The following is a 19,947-nucleotide window of genomic DNA, read 5'->3' as shown; positions in this document are numbered from 1 at the left end:
CAAACACAGAAAAAGGCACACACACACACACACAGTAAAAGACACACACACAGAAAAAGGCACACACAGAAAAAGGCACACACACACACACACACATTCAAACCACACACAGATGTGGCACACACAGCCACGTCCTGCAGCAGGACTGTGGCAATGGCCCTGTGGGCAGAGAGTGGCTGGCCTGCCTGCTCAGCCTGGCACAGGGGGAAACACCTGCTGTAGCTGGGCCCTAATTCATGCTGTGGGATTAGACCGTCTGCGGGCCAAAACACTGAGGATTAGTCTGTCTGTCCAGTGGGAAAGGGGGGGCTACCTGCCTGGGCAAGAGGCCTAAAGCCCCCCCCAAACCCTCCACACACACACACAAAGTCACTTCCATTACTGCTAATGTGTGAAAACAAGTGGCCCGCCAGAAACGCGCCTGGCTAAAATATGGCACCTAGAAATGTAATTCCAACCTAAACTTGCGCACAAACAAATAGACATGTACTGTGTGCAACAGAAATCTACAGTACACACAATAACAGACACTTAGACTCAGATCCAGTGTCTAGCAGCATGCAAGATTCACTGTTATAACAGGAAACTGTGGAGTAACTGAGGGATGAGAGGATAAGGGGGTAGAAGAAAGAGATAGAGAAAGAGACACTCGTCAAGAGGGAGTCAAATACCTTCTTTTGGCCTCCTCGTATTGTAGGCTCAATCTGACCTTCTCAGCCACAGAGGACCTACTTCTCAAACCAGCCTGAAAGAGACAGAGACAGAGAGAGAATGAGAGAGAGAGAGAGAGAAAGAAAGAGAGAGAGATTAGGTGTCAGAGAGACACATATATCACATGTGAGGTTCAGAGGAGTGGTGTTCACATGCACCTGTGTGACTACGCTCACACGTTGGTAACCTCTCGCCTACTTCGCTCCAGTGTGGGGTTCGGTGCGAAAGTGCAAAAACATCACATGGAGGCGCTTGCAGTGAGCAGATTTAACATCATTAAAGAAGCCCACCCCCTCTCCCTCGTCAACATTCCAGCAGAGTGGACATAGCCTCAAAGCTCAGAGTTAGAGAGAGAGAACAGCACCCAGCTCTAAGCTGCTTACTCTCCTACTCCCAACCTGTAAGTTTTGGTGTGTGTGTGTGTGTGTGTGTGTGTGTGTGTGTGTGTGTGTGTGTGTGCGTGTGTGTGCGTGTGCGTCTAAACCCGCTCAACACTTCAGACTGTGCTAGGCTATCATCCACCCTGCCCACCTCCCCCTGTGAAGAGCCCATTCCAGAGGGAAGGCCCCAGAGCAGGGGAGCATTCCTCAGGGGCGGAGAGGACAGGGAGAGAGCCCTGGGTCTGGGGCAGACAGGGAGCCCGCAGCTGATAACACACACAGCCTGGCTCACCCCACCATCTACGCATACTGCTATGCACTCTACACACACGGCATAAAGCTTGTGAAACACGTGCATGTCTTTGTGTGTGTGTCTCAATTCTTCTAGAAGGCTCATGAAAACCCTACTTACCCAGGCATGAAGGAATGTGGAGCAGAGAGGCTATATTGCCCTTGTCCACTTGACAAAATCACAAACAGCATTATGGGATGTCAGAACCCCTGACCCCTGACCCTTCATTTGGCCTTCTGATCTCGACTGACCTCTCCAGAGACGTCCGTCTGCGATCCAGCATCCAACGTCTGTCTGGAGAGTGATGGGTGAGAACCTGACGTATTCCGCAGGTCGGGTTCTGAGCGACCCATATTCTGTCCAGCGTAGAACCGCTCCTTCAGTTTGAACAAACACTGAGGGCAGAAAATCATCAATGACCAATATCAATGAAATATCAGTGACCACTTAAAGACTTCGGCTATCATCAAACACAGACTAGCACGCACACATCACACCTGTCCATCTCCAACCCCACCCCTCCCCTCCAACAAACACACACAGACACACACCTGCATGAGGTCCTGCTTCTCCTTCTCCCCGGAGCTGATGGCTTTGCGGAGGGACTTGAGCTCACTCACGATGGCCTGGGCCTCCTTCAGCCGGTAGCCGCTCTGGTCTCCCGACATTTTTTGGTCAATCCTGGAGGCAATCGACAAGATATGACATGACCCTTGTTTCACTGCGGCTCATTAATATGATGCTCTGGAAGGAGGATGGGTAGACACTGCAGATTTATTAGGAGTACAGGCATGCACACACACACACACACACGCGCACGCAATCACAATCACACACACACACACACACACACACACACACCCACCTGAGCACGCACACGCACACACACACACACACACACACACACAAGGGTGCATCTGTGTGGATGCTGGCTAAGACAGTGTCTGGAAGACTGCAGCAGTGCTGACAGATCACTTTCCTCAGATTGTCTTAATTCAATCAGGTAACTTCATTTGATCACTTTCTAACTCAATCAGACTGTCAAGATGAGTGGTCAGGAGTCTGCCAAATCCAACCCCCATTAACCCCCCCCACCCGCCCCTTCTTTTTTCAGTACAAATGCTGTGTAGAGTCGTGCTTGGGGCGTGGGGTGAAGGCTGGTATCTTTCTGAACTTAACTAAACAAAACCAAAGAGCAGAACAGGGAAGTAGGTAACGGTTGCTTCTGAAATATTTGAAAGAGTACCATTTTAAAGACCTGACATAACAATACAAAATCAAATGTAAATCTTGAGTAAACTTGACATAAAGCCTGAAAAACACCTAAATAATGTTATTTTAGTTAATGACTCCATGGTGGCAACTGTGTGTGAGCTATGCCTGTTTAAGCCACACAGAGGAATTATGTAGCACAATGCTGAGAGAGCCTCACATTTCATCTGTGTTCAGTTTAACTCGTCATCTCTGTTCTTACATTAATAAACAGCATGATGTGAGCACAGAGCAAGCCAACGAGCCCCATCGACTCAGTGCAACAGGCTTTCAACCAGAGAGCCACAATGAGACCACAATGCTGGCAGCAGAGGAGTTCCCATGAACGATGCATAATGTAACACCTCCTGTCCACACTTCACATCCGTTTACATCTCTCTGTGAGAGGAGCTTTTCCCTCTGCTCTCCATCGCTCCCCTGCGTCACTCCAAAATCACTCCAACCAGATGAAGGCTATTTGCTTTGATTAGGAGGCTAACCTAACTCTGTGTGTGTGTGTGTGTGTGTGAGTGTCTGATAAGCTGCCACTGGAAGAGAGTTGGGACGGTACTCAGTGCTGTGCTGCTGCAGCAGAGACAGCCGAATTGATCCCCAGCACTCACAGCTCATGATGACGAACTGACAGCGATCCATGGGTGCAGTACAGGTCAAAGGTCACTATCAGGACACATGAAACTATATGCTGCTGTGCCATAATCACATTAGTTATTCCTTATCAGTGTAAGTCTCTGTCTGTCTCCCATACTCCTACCACCTCTGGCAGGAAGTCTCTCTATCTACAGGATAATGGATAATACCAGCAGTAGGCTACCACAGGTTATCACAGCTGTGTTTCTATGGTAATAGAAATTGCTTATGGCAACTCCATCTTCAGTGTAATAATATCCACCACCACAGACCGTCATCCCAGGTATTTTCATAGTGGAGTGTCCTCTCTGGTAATGTCACTGTCAGAATATTATACATTTATTCTACAGTGCTTTAGCGTCTGGCTGATCATTTAGAAATCATGATATATTACTCTGTCCAAACTTTTTTTAAGCTTTTGCTTCTGTGAGAAAATCCCAAATCCAATACTGGTATGTAAGTAAATGTAATATTTTGTATGAGGGGGAAAAAGTCACTTACTGTTGCAAGGTTTCAAAGCCTTGCTCTTTGTAGAGAAGTTCTTGTCTCATCTGTAACAACTCTCTCTTCAGCTTATGTACCTGTAGAGAGAACATCACATGGAGGCTTAAGTCTTTTTATCAAGCAGTGAGCTATATGCCACGCAAGGCTTCAGTCTTTTTACCAAGCAGTGAGCTATATGCCACGCAAGGCTTCAGTCTTTTTACCAAGCAGTGAGCTATATGCCACGCAAGGCTCTTCAGCCAGAACATTTATTTCCGGTGACGCATCAGTAACAGCATTTTAGATGCAACACCCAACCGGGTCTGTGTTACAGGCACACTAAAACAACAGCCGTTACAACAGAGGTGACAGTCCATCGGAAATGTTTGTGCTGACTGAAAAGTATTTCAGGAAGTGTGTGGCATATAGGTAATTCACAGACAGTATAGGAGTCATGTGAGTGAGTGTGTGATCATATTGTGGAGGACTGAAGGAGTAGGACCTCATTCCTCACCCTGACTTTAGTCGTGGAGATCTCAGCCTTTAAGATGTCAGGGTCATATTTCGTGCTTGAGGATGATCCTGAGAATACTAATAGAAGGGGGGACAAAAAGGGAAGATTTATTTGACATTAAAATGGAGGAGAAAAATAAACATGAGACATTTTTGTGTCTCAAACACAAATTAAGAAATGAGATATGAGAATATGAGATGTGTGCGTCACCGTGCTTGCAGTCATTGTGCGGGAGGTAAATCTTTGGGTATAAATTATTCATGATGACCATCGCAGGTGCAAGTACTCCAAGCTTTGTGTATCTGTGTACAAGCCTGTCTATAAGCCTGTGTATGTGTATATGAGTGCATGTGTGAGTGTAAACGTAGGTGCATGTGTGAGTGTGGGTGTATAACTGAACATGGGTGTATAATGTGAACGTGGGTGTGGGTCCTCACAGCTGGTGCGTGAGCTGGACTTCTCCTTGTAGGCGTCGTTGAGGCGCACATACTCGTCCAGCGCGAGGGCGAGCCGCTGCTCTTTGACCTGGTAGAGCTCCTTCTGGGCGCTGAGCGCATCTTGCGTCACCGTCAGGTACTCCTTCAGCATGCGCTCCTGCTCCCCGCGCCAAGCCTTCCGCGGGTCCTCCAGCTGAGTGCTCACTGACAGACACACACACAGGCACACACACATAGACACACAGACACACACAGACATTAATTAAAGGCAGAATCAAAATCCTTATAGGCGAGTCTCCTCACTGGGCACCCACTTTGGTAATGCCTCTGACAGATATTGCGATTGTAAATTGGATTTGTTTTATCATTTTTTAAATTCAAGCTTAAGGTCAATGTTCCAAATATACTGGGTTGTGATTCTAATATCAAGTCCAATTGGTTGTATATTTACTGAAATATGCAAAGTAGACCTTTTAGAAAAAAGAAAAACGCTAAACGTGTCCTAAAAGTGCAGAGCTACAGAAAGCTAAATAGTGACATTTGAAAGAATTTAACGACAGCAAAACCAAAAAGGGTTCAGTGACTGAGGGGATAACCAGGCTGTGGTATGAGTGATCACTGAGTTTAGAGCTCACACACTTGTTGGAGGAGAAGGTTGGTCATGATTCTCACACACACACACACACACACACACACACACACACACACACACACACACACACACACACACACACACACACACACACACACACACACACACACACACACACACACACACACACACACACACACACACACACACACACACACACACACACACACACACACACACACACACACACACACACACACACACACACACACACAAAAGTGCTGCAGTGACGGGTATAGCTCAGGCCTAGCCCCAGCCCTGCCGCTCTGGGCATGCCAGCTATGTTAGGACTCTGAGGTATGAGGAAGAACCAGACTGCTCCCTGACAACTCCCTCCTCTGGCTCTTTACTCTCTCCCTCCCTCCTCTCTCATTCTCTCTGCCCCCACCCCCCCGCCGCCTTTGCACCTTTTCCCTCTTGCACTCTGACTTTCCCCACCTCTCCTCACCACAAAAAGGACTAAATGCCTTCAGCCATGAACATCTGATCTCTACACTGCTTGCTGAAATGCACCCTTTACACACCGCTCTCTAGGAAACGTTTTTTTCATGCACCTCGCCTCCTTGCTGTCTTAGATAGAGATAGATAGATAGATAGATACTTTATTGATCCCCAGGGGAAATTCAAGCCACTTGACCCCAAGCCTTGACCCCAATCCTGCGAGGGTGTCCCCTTCATACCGCCCCAAAGGCATGGGGAGCACTAACAGTCTTTTGAGCATTTAGACTTAGTGCTTGTTGCTGCCTGTAGATGCTTGCCTGAGAGCATAAGAATGGCAGGCCGAATGCTTGGCATGCCTACAAGAATGCACCTCAAAACCAACATTACTGCAGATTAACCTGTTGGCTTCTCAGAAAGCAAATAGGAAAGGATGCTGGATGCCGGCCAAACAGAGAGGAAATGTTCTGTTACAGAGTGCGCGCACACGCACACACACACACACACACACACACACACACACACACACACACACACACACACACACACACACACACACACACACACACACACACACACACACACACACACACACACACACACACACACACACACACACACACACACACACACACACACACACACGACCTCTGAGTAACCCATCAGAAATGAAGTATTTCTTAGAGTACAATAGAGGCCTCTGAATCAATGTGTTCCTCATTCACTCTTCTCTTTCTTTCTTTCTTTCTTCTCTCTCTTTCTCTCTAAAATCCATTCTTACTCTGACTCTGACATATCCCTGACAGAATGCCTGTGTGTTACCGTAGGTATACACTCTGTAATACGTGTCTGTGTTTATAATTTAATTATTTACACTCTGCACCTTGTTGTACAGCTCCCGTGCGGAGCGGAGCGTTGGTGCTGGTTGGTGCTGGTTGGTGCTGGAGCTGCCTGAAGCATCATCCACGGCAACTAGCAACAAGAGAGTATATGATCTTAACGTAATTTAGTGATGACAGGCAAAATAACCCGTGATGAGGCGACAAGCGGATCGGCAATATATGAACCGGGCTTGATAATCACACCTTGGCGCCAGACCCAATCTCTGTGCCTGTTGTTCTCTTAGCTGTTAGACTAGTGTACATCAGAAAAAGGGGGGAGCCACAGTACTGTGGCAATGTGGGTTTCTTGGACCACACACACACTTGGACAACGGGGCCGAGGGACTCGGAGCTGAGGACATTTTCCCAAAACCTCCCCAACTCTTTCTCCACTGACTAGTCAAATAAATTGTAGGAAAGCCCCAAAATATAACAAATATTATGTTATATGTTAAAAGAAAATAAAAACAGTAGCCTGCAAGAGAAATACCAGTGGAGTCTCTCTCAGATGTTGCCTGTACGCTGTGTCTGTGCCTAGGCTGTCTATCAGCAGGAGGGACAGGTGGGACAGAGTCAGAAGCCCTCCAACACACTCCACAGGCATGTGATTAAATGTTGGAGGGCGTCATGATGGCTGTTCCCATGTAAATTAAAAGGCCACTATAATATTATTAAGTTAATTGAAATTATTGTATGAAGACTCAGAGTTTTCTCTAGCTTATCAGGTGCACTGGCACTGGTCTGGGCTATATTTCAGAATTAGAGACATGGAAGATATTACCAGCAGTCTTCAGAGCTTCACCTGCTGCATGAGACTGTGATTGACAGCAGCGTTTACCTGCCAGTCCCACTCAAAGAAGTAAACAAACAAACACAAATACGTACACAGCAAGACATAGCAGTTTTCATGGACACAGAGGTAATTCATGCAGTGCAAAAAACTTCATTACTCCACAAGAGAAATCCCACACTTACTCTAGGGAACATCATACGGTACGATATCAGCCACTGCCAGCAGCAGAGGTGGAGTTTCACTCTGGTAAGTAACCTGTTGCTGGTGAGCCTGTTCTGTTCTGCAGTCACAGAACCGCTCTTCTCAGCAGAGAGAGGTGTGGGGTAGAGATCTGACGCATCAAAAGGGGAAAGCAGGTTTACCACAACAACCCCAGGGGCCCCAGGTGTGTGTGTGTGTGTGTGTGTGTGTGGGGGGGGGGGGTGCCTTCATCCTCTAGGCATCAAGATCAGAAGAGAGAGGACTGGGGCAACAGACCACTAACGGCACAGGACACAGAGTCAAGACATATCCTCTGTGCTGTCACTCAGTCTACCCTTTACACATGCGCGCGCACACACACACACACACACACACGTCTTAGAATATCTATGTGTCTCTCTCTCTTTACTGACAAGGAATGCCAGCCAACAACCACCACCTTCAAATGAGCAATCATAAATAAATGCATGAATACCATCTAGAAGTGGTGCCGATGAGAGCTGTATCAGGAATCCACCCTGCCACCCCAGAAACACAAGCAGAACTGAGTAAGCAGCCTGACTCTGGTGTGCATTGGCATGCATGTGTTCCTGTTTGTTTGTTTGCGTGCTTGTCGAGGCAGGCAAATAGTCGGGTCTCATGACTGCTGCATAGATACGGGAGAAAGTTTTCCAGGGAACTGGAAAGTGGGCGATGACACAAACAAGCATATATATATATATATATATAAAAACACTGACCTAAAGTTTTACCAACTTTCAATTCATCATCCTCCCCCAGCTCAATACTCTACCTTATAAGGCGATCAATATAGCTTTAGGCAGGCCAGTAGACACCTGGGTTAACAAATGGAGAAAGTAATGCAAATAGTCTTAACTTTCCTACCAACAATTCATCACTCTTCTGAGGAATCGATCGCTTTTACTTCATGATGCACCCTACGAAATCAGCACGCGTGCGGATTATGGCGATGTGTGCGTCGATGGTGAGAGAGTCTGGCGCAGACTCCAAACTGAGCACGACTCCGAGAGATAAATGGCTGTTGGAGAGAGACTGAGGAAGGAGCAGCCCAGGAGCAGCAATAACATACCTCCACTGCTTTGAAAACTAATCCTAAATCATACATGCCTATGCATCTCATGACTTGGTTTAAAGGATGTCAGAACAGCTAACATGCAAGTTTCATATGGGGCAGGCCAGCTAACTGCTGAAACTTAAAGGCAATGCAACTGAAATGTTATAACTGTGATGCAAAAGACACTGGGCCTTAGAGCTTTAGGCTTGATCATTTTAAAGAGGCCATACGTTTGGACAGTAATACAATCTCTGATCAGTGTTGCTTTGGGCCTGATCATTTTAAAGAGGCCATACGTTTAGACAAACAATAATAGAAAAAAATTTAAATATAAGTGAGAACAAGACTGAAGTTTTCATTTTAAATAATATTTTTGGACCACAAAACATAGTGAGTAGCAAGTGATGAAGATCAAACATATTTTCTCTTCTAATGATTGAGATTTTAATTCATGCTTTCATTTCATGGCGCCAGGACTACTGTAATGCACTGCACTCTAATGCAATGTCGCGCATTCAACTGGCACAGAATGCAGCCACATGCCAACTCCAATAAAAGTTGAGCTACATAACACTGATTCTAGCCTCCCTACACTGGCTACCTGTAAAATACAGGGCTGACTTTGTTTTTTTTTTTTAATTACTATTATTGTTTTTCCTTTTACTGTGCAAAGCAGAGTCAACCACAAGTTTTAAACTGTGCTATATACATGGAATAACTCAACTTGCCATGACCTTGCCATCAGCCGGCCACACCGCCTTCAGAGATCTGAGAGACAAAGGGATGATGGAGTGTGTGTGATAAGGAGTGTGTGTAGATGTGTGTGTGTGTGTGTGTGTGTGTGTGTGTAACAGGGCTCTGATTGCAGGCTTTCCCAAAACTCAGTGGCGGGCAGCAGATGGATGAGTGGATCCAGAGTCCATTAGAGCAAGGATTCCCAAGCTGTGGTACGTGTACCACCGGTGGTACACAAGCTTCCACTAGGGGGTACTGAGATGAAAAGGGCAATGTCGGAAAGGTATTATTTATTTAATTTTTTAAAATCTTAAGCCTATGTTCCTTTGTTCTTTGTGTTTCACAGCGTTGTTCTCCACCCTGTTTTTTTAGTGTGAGATCTCATAGATCAGTTGCACGTTTTGATTTTTTTTATTTGTTATCATGTAGGGTGGCTAACGAAAAATGATGCCTGGAATGCGTCAATAGAATGTGTTACGTTTTTATGTGTCAGATGGTGGGGGTACACGAGCCGAGTCAGGATGTAGGTGGTGGAACGTGGGGGAAAAGGTTTGGGAACCACTGCATTAGAGGAACACCTGTGCCGGTGTGGTGGTGTTAGACGGCTCCGTTTGCTTGCTGTACTTACTGTTGATGTGGTCGATGTAGTAGGTTCCCACCTGGGGGTCGTACGACGCCTCCCAGCCCCATGGCAACTCGTCACCCACGCAGTCTGCGAAGGACAGCGGCTTCGTTATCCTGAGAGAGGGAGAGAAAAATGCTTTAATGCTTTTCTCCTAATATTACAAATATGTGCCCACTGCTTTGCCAACACCCCAGTCAAGTCAGAGTCTGAAGATAATAAATAATATAATATAATATATGTATATACACACACACACACACAGACATACACACACACACACTCAAGGAGCCCAAGGGACACATAAGTATGAGAATGTGAATGTAAAGAAAGAAAGAAAGAAAGAAAAGGAAAAAAGGGAGGAAAGAACAGCCAAAATGTTACAGTAAAATGTAATCGGAGGATCAAAATCTAATCCCTTAATAGTCTCACATTCTAAACTTTTTTTTGTTTAGTTTTGTACAAAGTGCATGTCCAGCCAAGAAAGGCCTGAAAGAACAAATAGCCACCGCCATCAAAAACATCAACAACAACAACATTCCTCAACTCCACCAGAGTGGCCAAAGTCTACAGTTGGAGTTATGCCGTACCAGGCAGGAGTGTGAGAGTGTGTGTGTGTGTGTGTGAGAGAGAGAGAATGTGTGTGTGTGTGTGTGTGTGTGTGTATGGTTGTGCAAAGCCAGAGAGAGTGAAGGGCAGGGGGGAGGCAATAAACAAAAAAACGAATCTCAGTCAGCTAGTTCAAGTTCAAGTTTTATTCGTCACATGCATGATTGTACATTGTACAATAGCAGTGAAATGTAAAATGTAAAATGTAACATGGAGAAAAATGACTGAATGCTGAACAAAAGCACTTTTTTGCCTAAAAATAAAAGGAGATAACTCACAATAGTACCGCCAGGTGTCAGATCACGAATTGCATCACATAAAACTAACTACTTTGGAACATACAGTGCTTACTGGACATCTCTGACACGCATCACGGCAAAACGGAAATCCAGAATGTTGTGCTCTCCAAGAGAAATGGACAATTATTTTGTTTTGTTGAAGAAAGAGGCAAGCCAGTGTCTAGATTTGTGGAAATGCTCTTGCAGTGGTGAGAGTAAAGAATCTTTAGCATCATAATGGCCCAAAACATGCTCAACTTGATGGGTTGCAAGGACAAATGCGCTTGGATAAACTTAACGCTCTTTGGCGGGTGCCCGACAAGTAGCGTTCACAAGACCGCATTCTGACAGATGTTACGCACGCTAGACATCGGCAGCCTCGCAAAAGAAAACTAACTTAGGACCTCAGAGCTCCATCTCTCATCGGACTCAAAACGCTGCCCTGACCCCAAACCAGGAGACCAGGAGGGGATACCTGCAAACTACCCCCCCCCACACACACACACACAAAACACACTCTACTCCATCTTTAAAGGTTAAAAGGTTCATTAACCCTGAAGACAGCATGCCACTGTCATGACTTTGCAAGAGTCATAAATGTCAAGACAAGGGCAAGGGCTCTCTCCATAATAGCATACTGACCGTAACGCCTCAAGCACTGTAGCATTTAGGCTACCTAATGATGGGGTGGGGGCTGCGGGTGGGTTCAAAGTTCACGTGCAAGGTCAGAATTTAGAGGTCCCCAAAGGAGTACAAGCACAGCATGTTTTGGAAAAATGAGGCGAAGAAGTGCAAGCACAAAGCAGAATGAGAAAACAACAGAGCACAAGAGTGTTGTTTACTTAAAATCTCTCCCAATTAGCTGCCACATTGCTTTTCAATTTGCACACCATGTGCTTAGCAGATTAGCAAATTCTGCAACAAACCAAACTCTGTGATGTGAGTGTAGGTGTGTCGACAACTCAAACATATAGGTCAACAAATCCCATACCACCAGAAAAACTGTACACACTCAGTCACACATTTGTCTCTCTGCAGGGAAGACACAGATCAACGTGTGTGGACAAACAGTGGTTTGGGGCTGGGTTAAACACTATGTGTTATGGCGCGCACGCATGCACGCACAGAATCCTGCCGGGCAGTCAGTGTGGTATGCCCCTCTGGTTGCACCGTTAAGGTTAAACATTAGACAGGAGTATGCCTGGAATGCACAATCACTACAGCCAGCACGGTCTACTCTTTTACTGACCTGTCTCTCGCTCCATCACTAGCTTATCGCCTTCTGCTGCTCTACGTATTTATGCATTTTATTGCACAATAAACACAATCTCTTTACCCTTCTCTCTTTTACTGTTGCCAACTCTCCTGGTCAAGAATCAGGAATCGAGACCCGACCACCAGTTGAACTTTGAACCCCCCCTAACAGAACCAGAACAGAAATTCCTTCAATTGAATCAATGAAGAGTACAGAGATAGCCTAACATCACGGCCAACTACAAACAGCACATTAGCACCAGGCTGTTCCCCAGCCCCCCTGCCCTGCTCAAAGGGCACTGCCCCCTCTGCCAAGTCTCCCAGCATGGCCCAGCCAGGTTAACCTCTCTGATCACAGCAGTCACAGTGACAAAGAGGCAGTGGCTGGTCCTTGATAGGACCTTCATCAATAGCCTAGCCCTGCTCCCTGAAACCACTCCAGGTCTAAAATCTGGAACCACTCTAAGCCTAAATCTGAGGGTCTGACGGTCAACACAGAGAGGCCATCAGCCTCACTATGGGGGGCAGAAATGTCCTTTCGCTTGTCACCTGGCCATTGCCAGCTGTAAGCTCGAAAAAAGGCCTCATCTCGGCCCGTGGGTTTCCGGCTAATGTGTAGTTAGTAACGAGTGCTTTGATCAGGTATGTGCGTATCAGTGGCAGCCCTCGCAGTACCACCTACATAAAAAGTCAACATTGTTCACCTTCCCACCGCACAGTTACAGGCAATAACCACATGCTGTAAATCTCTGCCATACACACTGATAGCAACACAACACTGATAATAACACAACACCCTGAGTCACTGCTTGGCGGCGAGCTGATCAGCTCTGAGCCAGGATGCTTTCCTGGGAGTGAGAGAGCGGATGTCGCCCGTCAGAGCATGGGGTGAGCTGGCCGCCTCGCCTTGCCACAGGTCTGCCGCACATTTCACAGGCTGCCACGGCCCAGCCACTGCAGCCAGTGCCAGCACTCCGCTTTGATCTCGCTGCACGGTCCACCGCAGTGGCGAGAGCCAAGCCCTCTTTGACGGGGCCAAATCGGAAAGGCCGACGAACCCAGCCCAGTCCTCCACCGGGCCGTCAACAACACACACAGGCGGCGAGAAGTCACGGACAGCCGTGACGATTCAATTTACACTCTCCCTTTCTTTGTATCGCTGTCTCCCTCACACACACATTTTATTGCCCTCTCATGGCAAATTGCTGGCAAATACAATGAGAGCATGTGTTGAGCTGAGCCCGAGATAAGATATGAATGGCTTTTGATGCCATCCGCACGTTGCCTTGGCAACCATTGTGGAGCGGTGTGAGCCACTTTGCGGGTTAGATTTTCAACGTGTCTGAATCGCGAAGATAAATAGAACACAGAGATTTGGGGAGGAAGGGATTTTGTTGAGTCTTCTCTCTGGGCTGGTCTGTTGAGGTTGATAACATGTGCCAGACAGACCATACAGAACGTCGGCATAGTGTCCCTAATGTAGGACCCTTCAAATAAGACTTACTCCAAAGAGAGCAGGACAGGAGGCAGGCCGGTAGTAAGTCATCAGCTCCACAAACAATAAAAACAGTGAGGCGCCCCAGATTGACCTGGGCTATGCCGATATTCTCTCAGAAGAGATGAGTCCTTCTAAAATGTGCCAAAAGAGAGAGGGACTTGCCAAACTGTGATGACAACAGGAGCGTTCGTGATGACAAACACTTATGGTTCCTGACAAACTCGCAGATCTATCTATCTATCTATCTGATGGCTGTGCGCACACACAAACACACAGTTTATAATGAAGGCAAAGTAGATATTTCAATCCTGATTATTCTTTAGAATGTGTGTCTGCATGCATATAGTGTGTGTGTGTGTGTGTGTGTGTGTGTGTGTGTGTGTTTAAGGCTGAATTATAATCAATGAAATGAGTAAAACTGAACTTTTCTGAAACATCCCTGGAATACCGAACTGAATGAATTTAGGGCAAAATAGGCTGTTGGACACAACCAGGAGGCTGAGTGATTAGTTGAATTTTATCCAGTTGCGGCTTTAGCATCCAATGACTACGAGAGCTAAATAATCAAGATAAAACGACTGATTCACTGCATTCCATTTAGTAATGACGCTCTTGTTTTGTTTGATGTTATAAATCCTACTCATCCCTTTTCTCTACAGCACTACAGACAGAATGTACAAAAAACTATGACTGCTGCTCAGCCCTGTAAAAATAATTTAGGCGTACATTAATTAGGTAAAAATATTCTATTGGATAAAAAAATCCTAGGGAAAGCACTGTTTTTTAGTTGGAAACATAAAATGACCTAGAAATATCAATGGAATGTGAGGAGACAACCGTTCTAACATATAGTAAAAAACACATATGCTCTGTGTTGCCCACATATCGACTGAGGTTTGCATGCAAACCTGCTAGTGTCGTTCCAGCTCTTGTAATATCACTTTGCCCCACGGGTGTCCCTGTATTAAATACAATGCAAGTCAATGTAGAAGTGCCATAAGGTTACTTCAAGATAACTCCAAGCCTACAGAAGTCCTATCCGGAGGTGTGTATGGCCTTGAAGTGCCTTCCCTCTGGTGCAGTGCATTGGTGGAACCTCAGAGGATACAGATGCCTCTACCTCCCCCCCCCCCCCCCCCCACACACACACACACACACCTCCTCACCACCCTCCCGTCTCCATGGGTACAGTGGTGCTTTGTCTGTCCCCCTGCTCAGTAACCTCTCCCTTTCTCTGCCTCCTTCAGTCTCACTCTCTTCACAATGTCATTCACACTCGCCCAGATGCCAGTGTCTTTCAAAAGCCACGATTTACATCACTCCTTTTATTTTAGCCCTACTTTCTTCTCCTCCAACTTCTTTTTTTCAGCCACCACTGCCAACACAAGAAGTGGAGGGAGCTGGTGGGGGTCCTTTGTGTCTGTGGCATACTTATACAAATTTGCCCTAATTAAATGGGTTAAGCTCCATTAAACTGTGAAAGTAAAAGAATGCAGAGAGGACTCGTCTGGAATTTTATCTATGTGCTGATTTTTTCCCTTGCTGCTTCTCCTTTTTTTTTTTAAATAAACAGCTTGGGCCGGTGCTTCGGGTGTCTCGGCTAAGGCCTATAAATTCCCCTTTTCTGGAGTCCTCTCTCAGACAGCAGAGCCCAGGAATGCAGATGGCCTGACACAGCCTACTATTCTCCTAGCCTCACACCCTCGGTGAGATCTGGGGAAGAGAGAGGGAGAGAAAATGAGAGAGGGAGAGAAAGAAAAGGAGAGAGAAATAGAGAGAGAGAAAGAGATAGAAAAAGAGAGAGAGAGACAGAGAGAGAGAGTGAGTGAAAGAGAGGGCAAAGGAAAGAAGAGAAAGGAATATGATAAAAGTGAGAGGACAGTGCAACTGAGTGACAGTGAGAGAAAGGGGTAAAAAGCAGAAGAGAAGAGGAAAAAGGAATGAAAGAGGAGGAGCAAAAGGGAAAAGAAAGAAAGAAAGTCTCCTGCCACGGGACAGGGTTTCCTCTGCTCCAGTGCACAGGTCGACACTGGTTGCTATGGGGACGTGAGGGGATGGAGTGTGTGGGAGAAACATGAGGAAGTGTTGGCTGCATGCAGAGGGGCCGTCTCAGCCAACAGCCCTCTATCCAGGCACCACTGCAGTGCACACACACACACTTTAAACTGTGCTGACAGGAGTTCATGCTCTCCGAACACACTTCTCATCTGTGAGGGCACTGTATGCGAACATGGCCAAATGGAAAGCACATGTTGCTGGCTGCCAATTGGAAGTTTCCAATACAGTTTCTTGCCATTTGCAAGACACTGCACAGACATTTCACAAAAAAACTAGATCACCTTAGTTAGTCAGTTATCGACAGAAGTTAGCATGCAAAACAGCTAGTGTCGTTCCAGCTCTTGTAATATAACTTTGCCCCACGGTGTCCCTGTATTAAATACAATGCAAGTCAATGTAGAAGTGCCATGTGGCTACTTCAAGGTAACTCGAAGCCTACATAACTCCACATCGCACCTTTATACAATCGCAAACTCAATCATGTATGATTTCTGCCATAATCGGGCAGTCCTATCCGGAGGTGTGTATGGCCTTAAAGTGCCTTCCCTCTGGTGCAGTGGACTGGTGGAACCTCAGAGGATACGGCCTTCATACACACTTAATGATGAAGAAAGAGAGCATCCATTTTGCATCTTTAAGGGGCCTCCCATTCATCACGGAGCATATGTGCCTGCGTGCGTGTGTGTGTTGGATCGACCTGTTCCTCTGAACATCACGGAGTATTTCCTAGAGTGCACCAAGACCCCAGACTCTAACCAATCAGCACACAGGAGGCACCCGAGGCCTAAGATTCCTTAGATCCCGTGACAAGAGTCCAGCGCCTCTTATGTCACTGCCTGCATAGTGAATTAGGGGCCGAGTTATATGAGACACAGACCTACTGTATTTCTCTCTTACACTCAATCACACACGCACACACACGCACACACACACACACACCTCCCATCTTCCTCCCCTCACAGACCTGCCTTCCTACGCTAACCTTGTGACGAGTTGGCATAGCGAGATTACACGCTGCTATCACTGATTATCAGGCAGAAATAACAAATCCACAAAGAGCGGGCCGGGCGCGCGAGGCGATACGAGAGAAGGCGAGCGGGTGAGCTGGGGAGTGTGTACAATGCAGGGCTTACTCACACCTCTTATCTGCCAAGACTAGCTTCATTAGCGTTCTGTTCTACTCCTGCACAATACAACCTCAAACCTCCCCGAGTTAGGCGGCGATGTGCTGAGCTGCGTTCTCTTCCCTGCCATTTTTTTTTGAAGAAGGGAGTTAGGGAGTTGAGAGGGTGGGGGTAGACTTCTTTTTCTTTTCTTTTTGTTATGCCCCCTAGCTGCCAAACAGCACAAGCTGAGGTACTTAGGACTGCACACAGTTCCGCTGGCATTTCTGAAAGCAGGCCAAGACCTGCGTGAATGCCCCCCGACCTCTACACTCCACTGGCCAAGCAATGCTGTTCTCTCCCTTTCTGTCTTTATTCACATCTCTTTCCCTCAATATTTTTTATTAACACATTCATTTGTCATGCACAAATGTCTACACAGCTGACTACTGCAATATTTTTTTAATATTATTTGTCTGCTGAATTATCAGTATAATGTGATCTACATTAAGGGTTTCACCAACTAGTCAACTATTACAACTACTAGTCGGCGCTGTAGGCGGTAGTCGACTAGTCATTAACAAAATGTTTATCTTCTCTAATCCAGGCACCAGTAAGCCTACTCCGAGTGAGCTGTAACAAAGTCACCCGACAGCGGTCATGTCTCCATCTCTCCCACGTCGATGCCCTCGTTTTTTCTTATTGTGAACCAAAAACATTGCAGAACGGAGTAGAACTAAGACAGATGGGGTAGGACTAAGACAGCGATGAGTAATGCAGGAATACTATAGGCTAATCTTTACTAATGGCCACACTGTTTTAATTGTTGTAAGTAAAACTGCAATTTATGGTGATTCCAGTTTAATTCTTTAGCTAAAGGCACAATGAAAAATTTGTGCTGAACTCGTGTTCGTGAAGTTGGCAATGGTTATGTTTACTTGGTCAATGCAACCTAGCTGCCAGCTGACACCCGTGCTTTAGGCTGCAGTCGGCTTTTTTTGCTGTTTTTATAATAACCATGTGGATAGAATCACCTATGAATTTTCGTATTATATTCTTTTTGCATTACAAAATGCAGTTTTAAGTATTCACCAGAACTCCACCCTTTGCGTCTTTCTTTATGTCAACTAACGCTTCAACTTAATAAACAAATAAATTAATGATTGGTCGTCCACCGTTATGAACAACTAGTCGACTACTGAAAATCACTAGCTGTGTAAGCCCTAATCTACATATTATATTGCCTAAGTGGTACACAGAAAACTGTGTTTCTAGCTCTATTTTTACATTTGCATTATATCACAATGTGTATTGTATCACAATATATTGTGATGTATCGTGACCCATGTATCGTGATGTGTATCGTATCGTGAGGTCCTTGCCAATACACAGCCCTAACGTGTACCAGACCCATTCTGGAGAATAAGAACGCAAACAGAGCACCAGGACTGCGAGGGGGATCTGTTACAACCACGATGACCCTGGAGGAGGTGTGAAGCCAGAGCCCCTAGGACAGGTGACGTGTGTGTGTGTGTGTGTGTGTGTGTGTGTGTGTGTGTGTATGTGTGTGTATGTGTGTGTGTATACTGTACCCAAAAGTATGGACATCTGAGCTGGATTCTCATCTTGCAACTTCAAGGATCTGTACACTGCCCCTTTAGTGACCTCATGATGTGTGGGAGGAATAACGCTTTCACACAGTTAATGGTAGGGACATTGTGGAGAGGTTTTGCAACACTAAAACAACATTCCATCTTGAATCTAATAAATATTTTTAAAACCAGATAACAAGCTATAAGAACAAGATGGGACTACTGGCTTACAGTATATTCCATCATACTACAAATACGTCTCGACAAATGAAGACAAATACTGCACACTCCCTGCCGTGCATGGAGATGCTCTCCTCAACAGGTAACTGGCATGTGACAATTCAGACACAGACACCAAGAGACAACGCACAGCGTTAGCGCGTCACAATACAACATGGCATTTCACAATTCAAAAAATGACAAATATGTCATTCTTCTAGGCCTCAACAAGTTTCTATGAAACCATCTTCTGAGCTTCATGGCTTGACTTAGCTTGACTGAAAGTGAAGCCATTGTTTACGTGTGAAAGACACATCTTACATTTCCTTTTATTTTCAGAAAGGGATTTTGGAAAAGCACGCTTTTTTGAGACCCTAGTTTGTATTAACTGTATTGAATAGTCTGTATCGTGAGTGTATCGAAGCATGAGCCTTGAATCACTTATCGAACGGAATCTTGAGTTGACTGTATCGTTACACCCCTAGAGAACATTCAGAGGAATGCTTGTGAGGTCCAGAAGACCCACTGGGGGTTCCCGCTGTCCTCAGTCAAAGGAAGTCACCAACAAAGGTACAGTAAGAACATGCTTTCAAGTAGGGTTGGTTTAGCAAAGCTGCCACCATCAGCTTCAGCTCCCCTGTAGGCACTGAAGTCTCTACTGCAGTGCATACAACTAGTATGCTAGCTACCTCATTGAATGGAGTGCTAGATAAGCCTGTGGTTTCATTGCCAAGGACCACAGGAATGTCTGCTTTTCTGTGTGTTAAAAGTGAGTAATGCTTCAGATGTACATATCTCTCTCACTCACGCACGCGCCCCACACACACACACACACACACACACACACACACACACACATAATGTGCCAAGGACAGACAGGGCCTGGGAAACGGTGTGTGGGAGGTTATTTATTCGTAAATTCACTGACTCTCTCCGTTATTCAAAACAAACTCAATCATGCACTTCCTCACTCACTTACTGAAACAGAGCGATAGCTGGTAACTATGTTTTCTTCTTCTATATTTTCTACCAGCTTATAATGTTCTGCTGTTTTCTGAAATAGGCCACATCTGGCCAGGGCTCCTGAGCACAAACCAACTGCCACCTACTGTAGCTCAGAGACATGGAGAACCTTCCTTAGAACCACAAAAACTACTTCAGTGTTAGTTCGAGGCTGTTTCGTTTGGTTTTTGTGATCAGAGATCACCACAAGTTCAATGAAA

The 19,947-nt window shown here is 45.8% G+C and overlaps 1 protein-coding gene across 1 annotated transcript in view; it reads right to left on the bottom strand.

The window, feature by feature from the left end:
* Positions 1 to 19,947, bottom strand: part of LOC143134012 (protein WWC2-like) — a 55,366-nt gene that overhangs the window by 25,767 nt on the left and 9,652 nt on the right. The window contains exons 2-8 of the mRNA XM_076294044.1: positions 10,120 to 10,229; positions 4,717 to 4,920; positions 4,280 to 4,356; positions 3,784 to 3,863; positions 1,935 to 2,064; positions 1,635 to 1,778; positions 672 to 745 (exon numbers count right to left, since the gene is read on the bottom strand). Coding sequence (XP_076150159.1) covers positions 672 to 745; positions 1,635 to 1,778; positions 1,935 to 2,064; positions 3,784 to 3,863; positions 4,280 to 4,356; positions 4,717 to 4,920; positions 10,120 to 10,229 — 819 coding nt within the window. The remainder of the gene's footprint in view (positions 1 to 671; positions 746 to 1,634; positions 1,779 to 1,934; positions 2,065 to 3,783; positions 3,864 to 4,279; positions 4,357 to 4,716; positions 4,921 to 10,119; positions 10,230 to 19,947) is intronic.

Source organism: Alosa pseudoharengus, unplaced genomic scaffold (assembly GCF_046254945.1).
Source record: "Alosa pseudoharengus isolate Yale_2024_CS ecotype anadromous, Long Island Sound unplaced genomic scaffold, YU_APseudo_1.1 YU_APseudo_1.1_scf_2, whole genome shotgun sequence".
Classification (NCBI taxonomy): domain Eukaryota; kingdom Metazoa; phylum Chordata; class Actinopteri; order Clupeiformes; family Clupeidae; genus Alosa; species Alosa pseudoharengus.
Note: the sequence above shows the minus strand (reverse complement) of the source record. Positions and strands in the feature narration are given on the sequence as shown.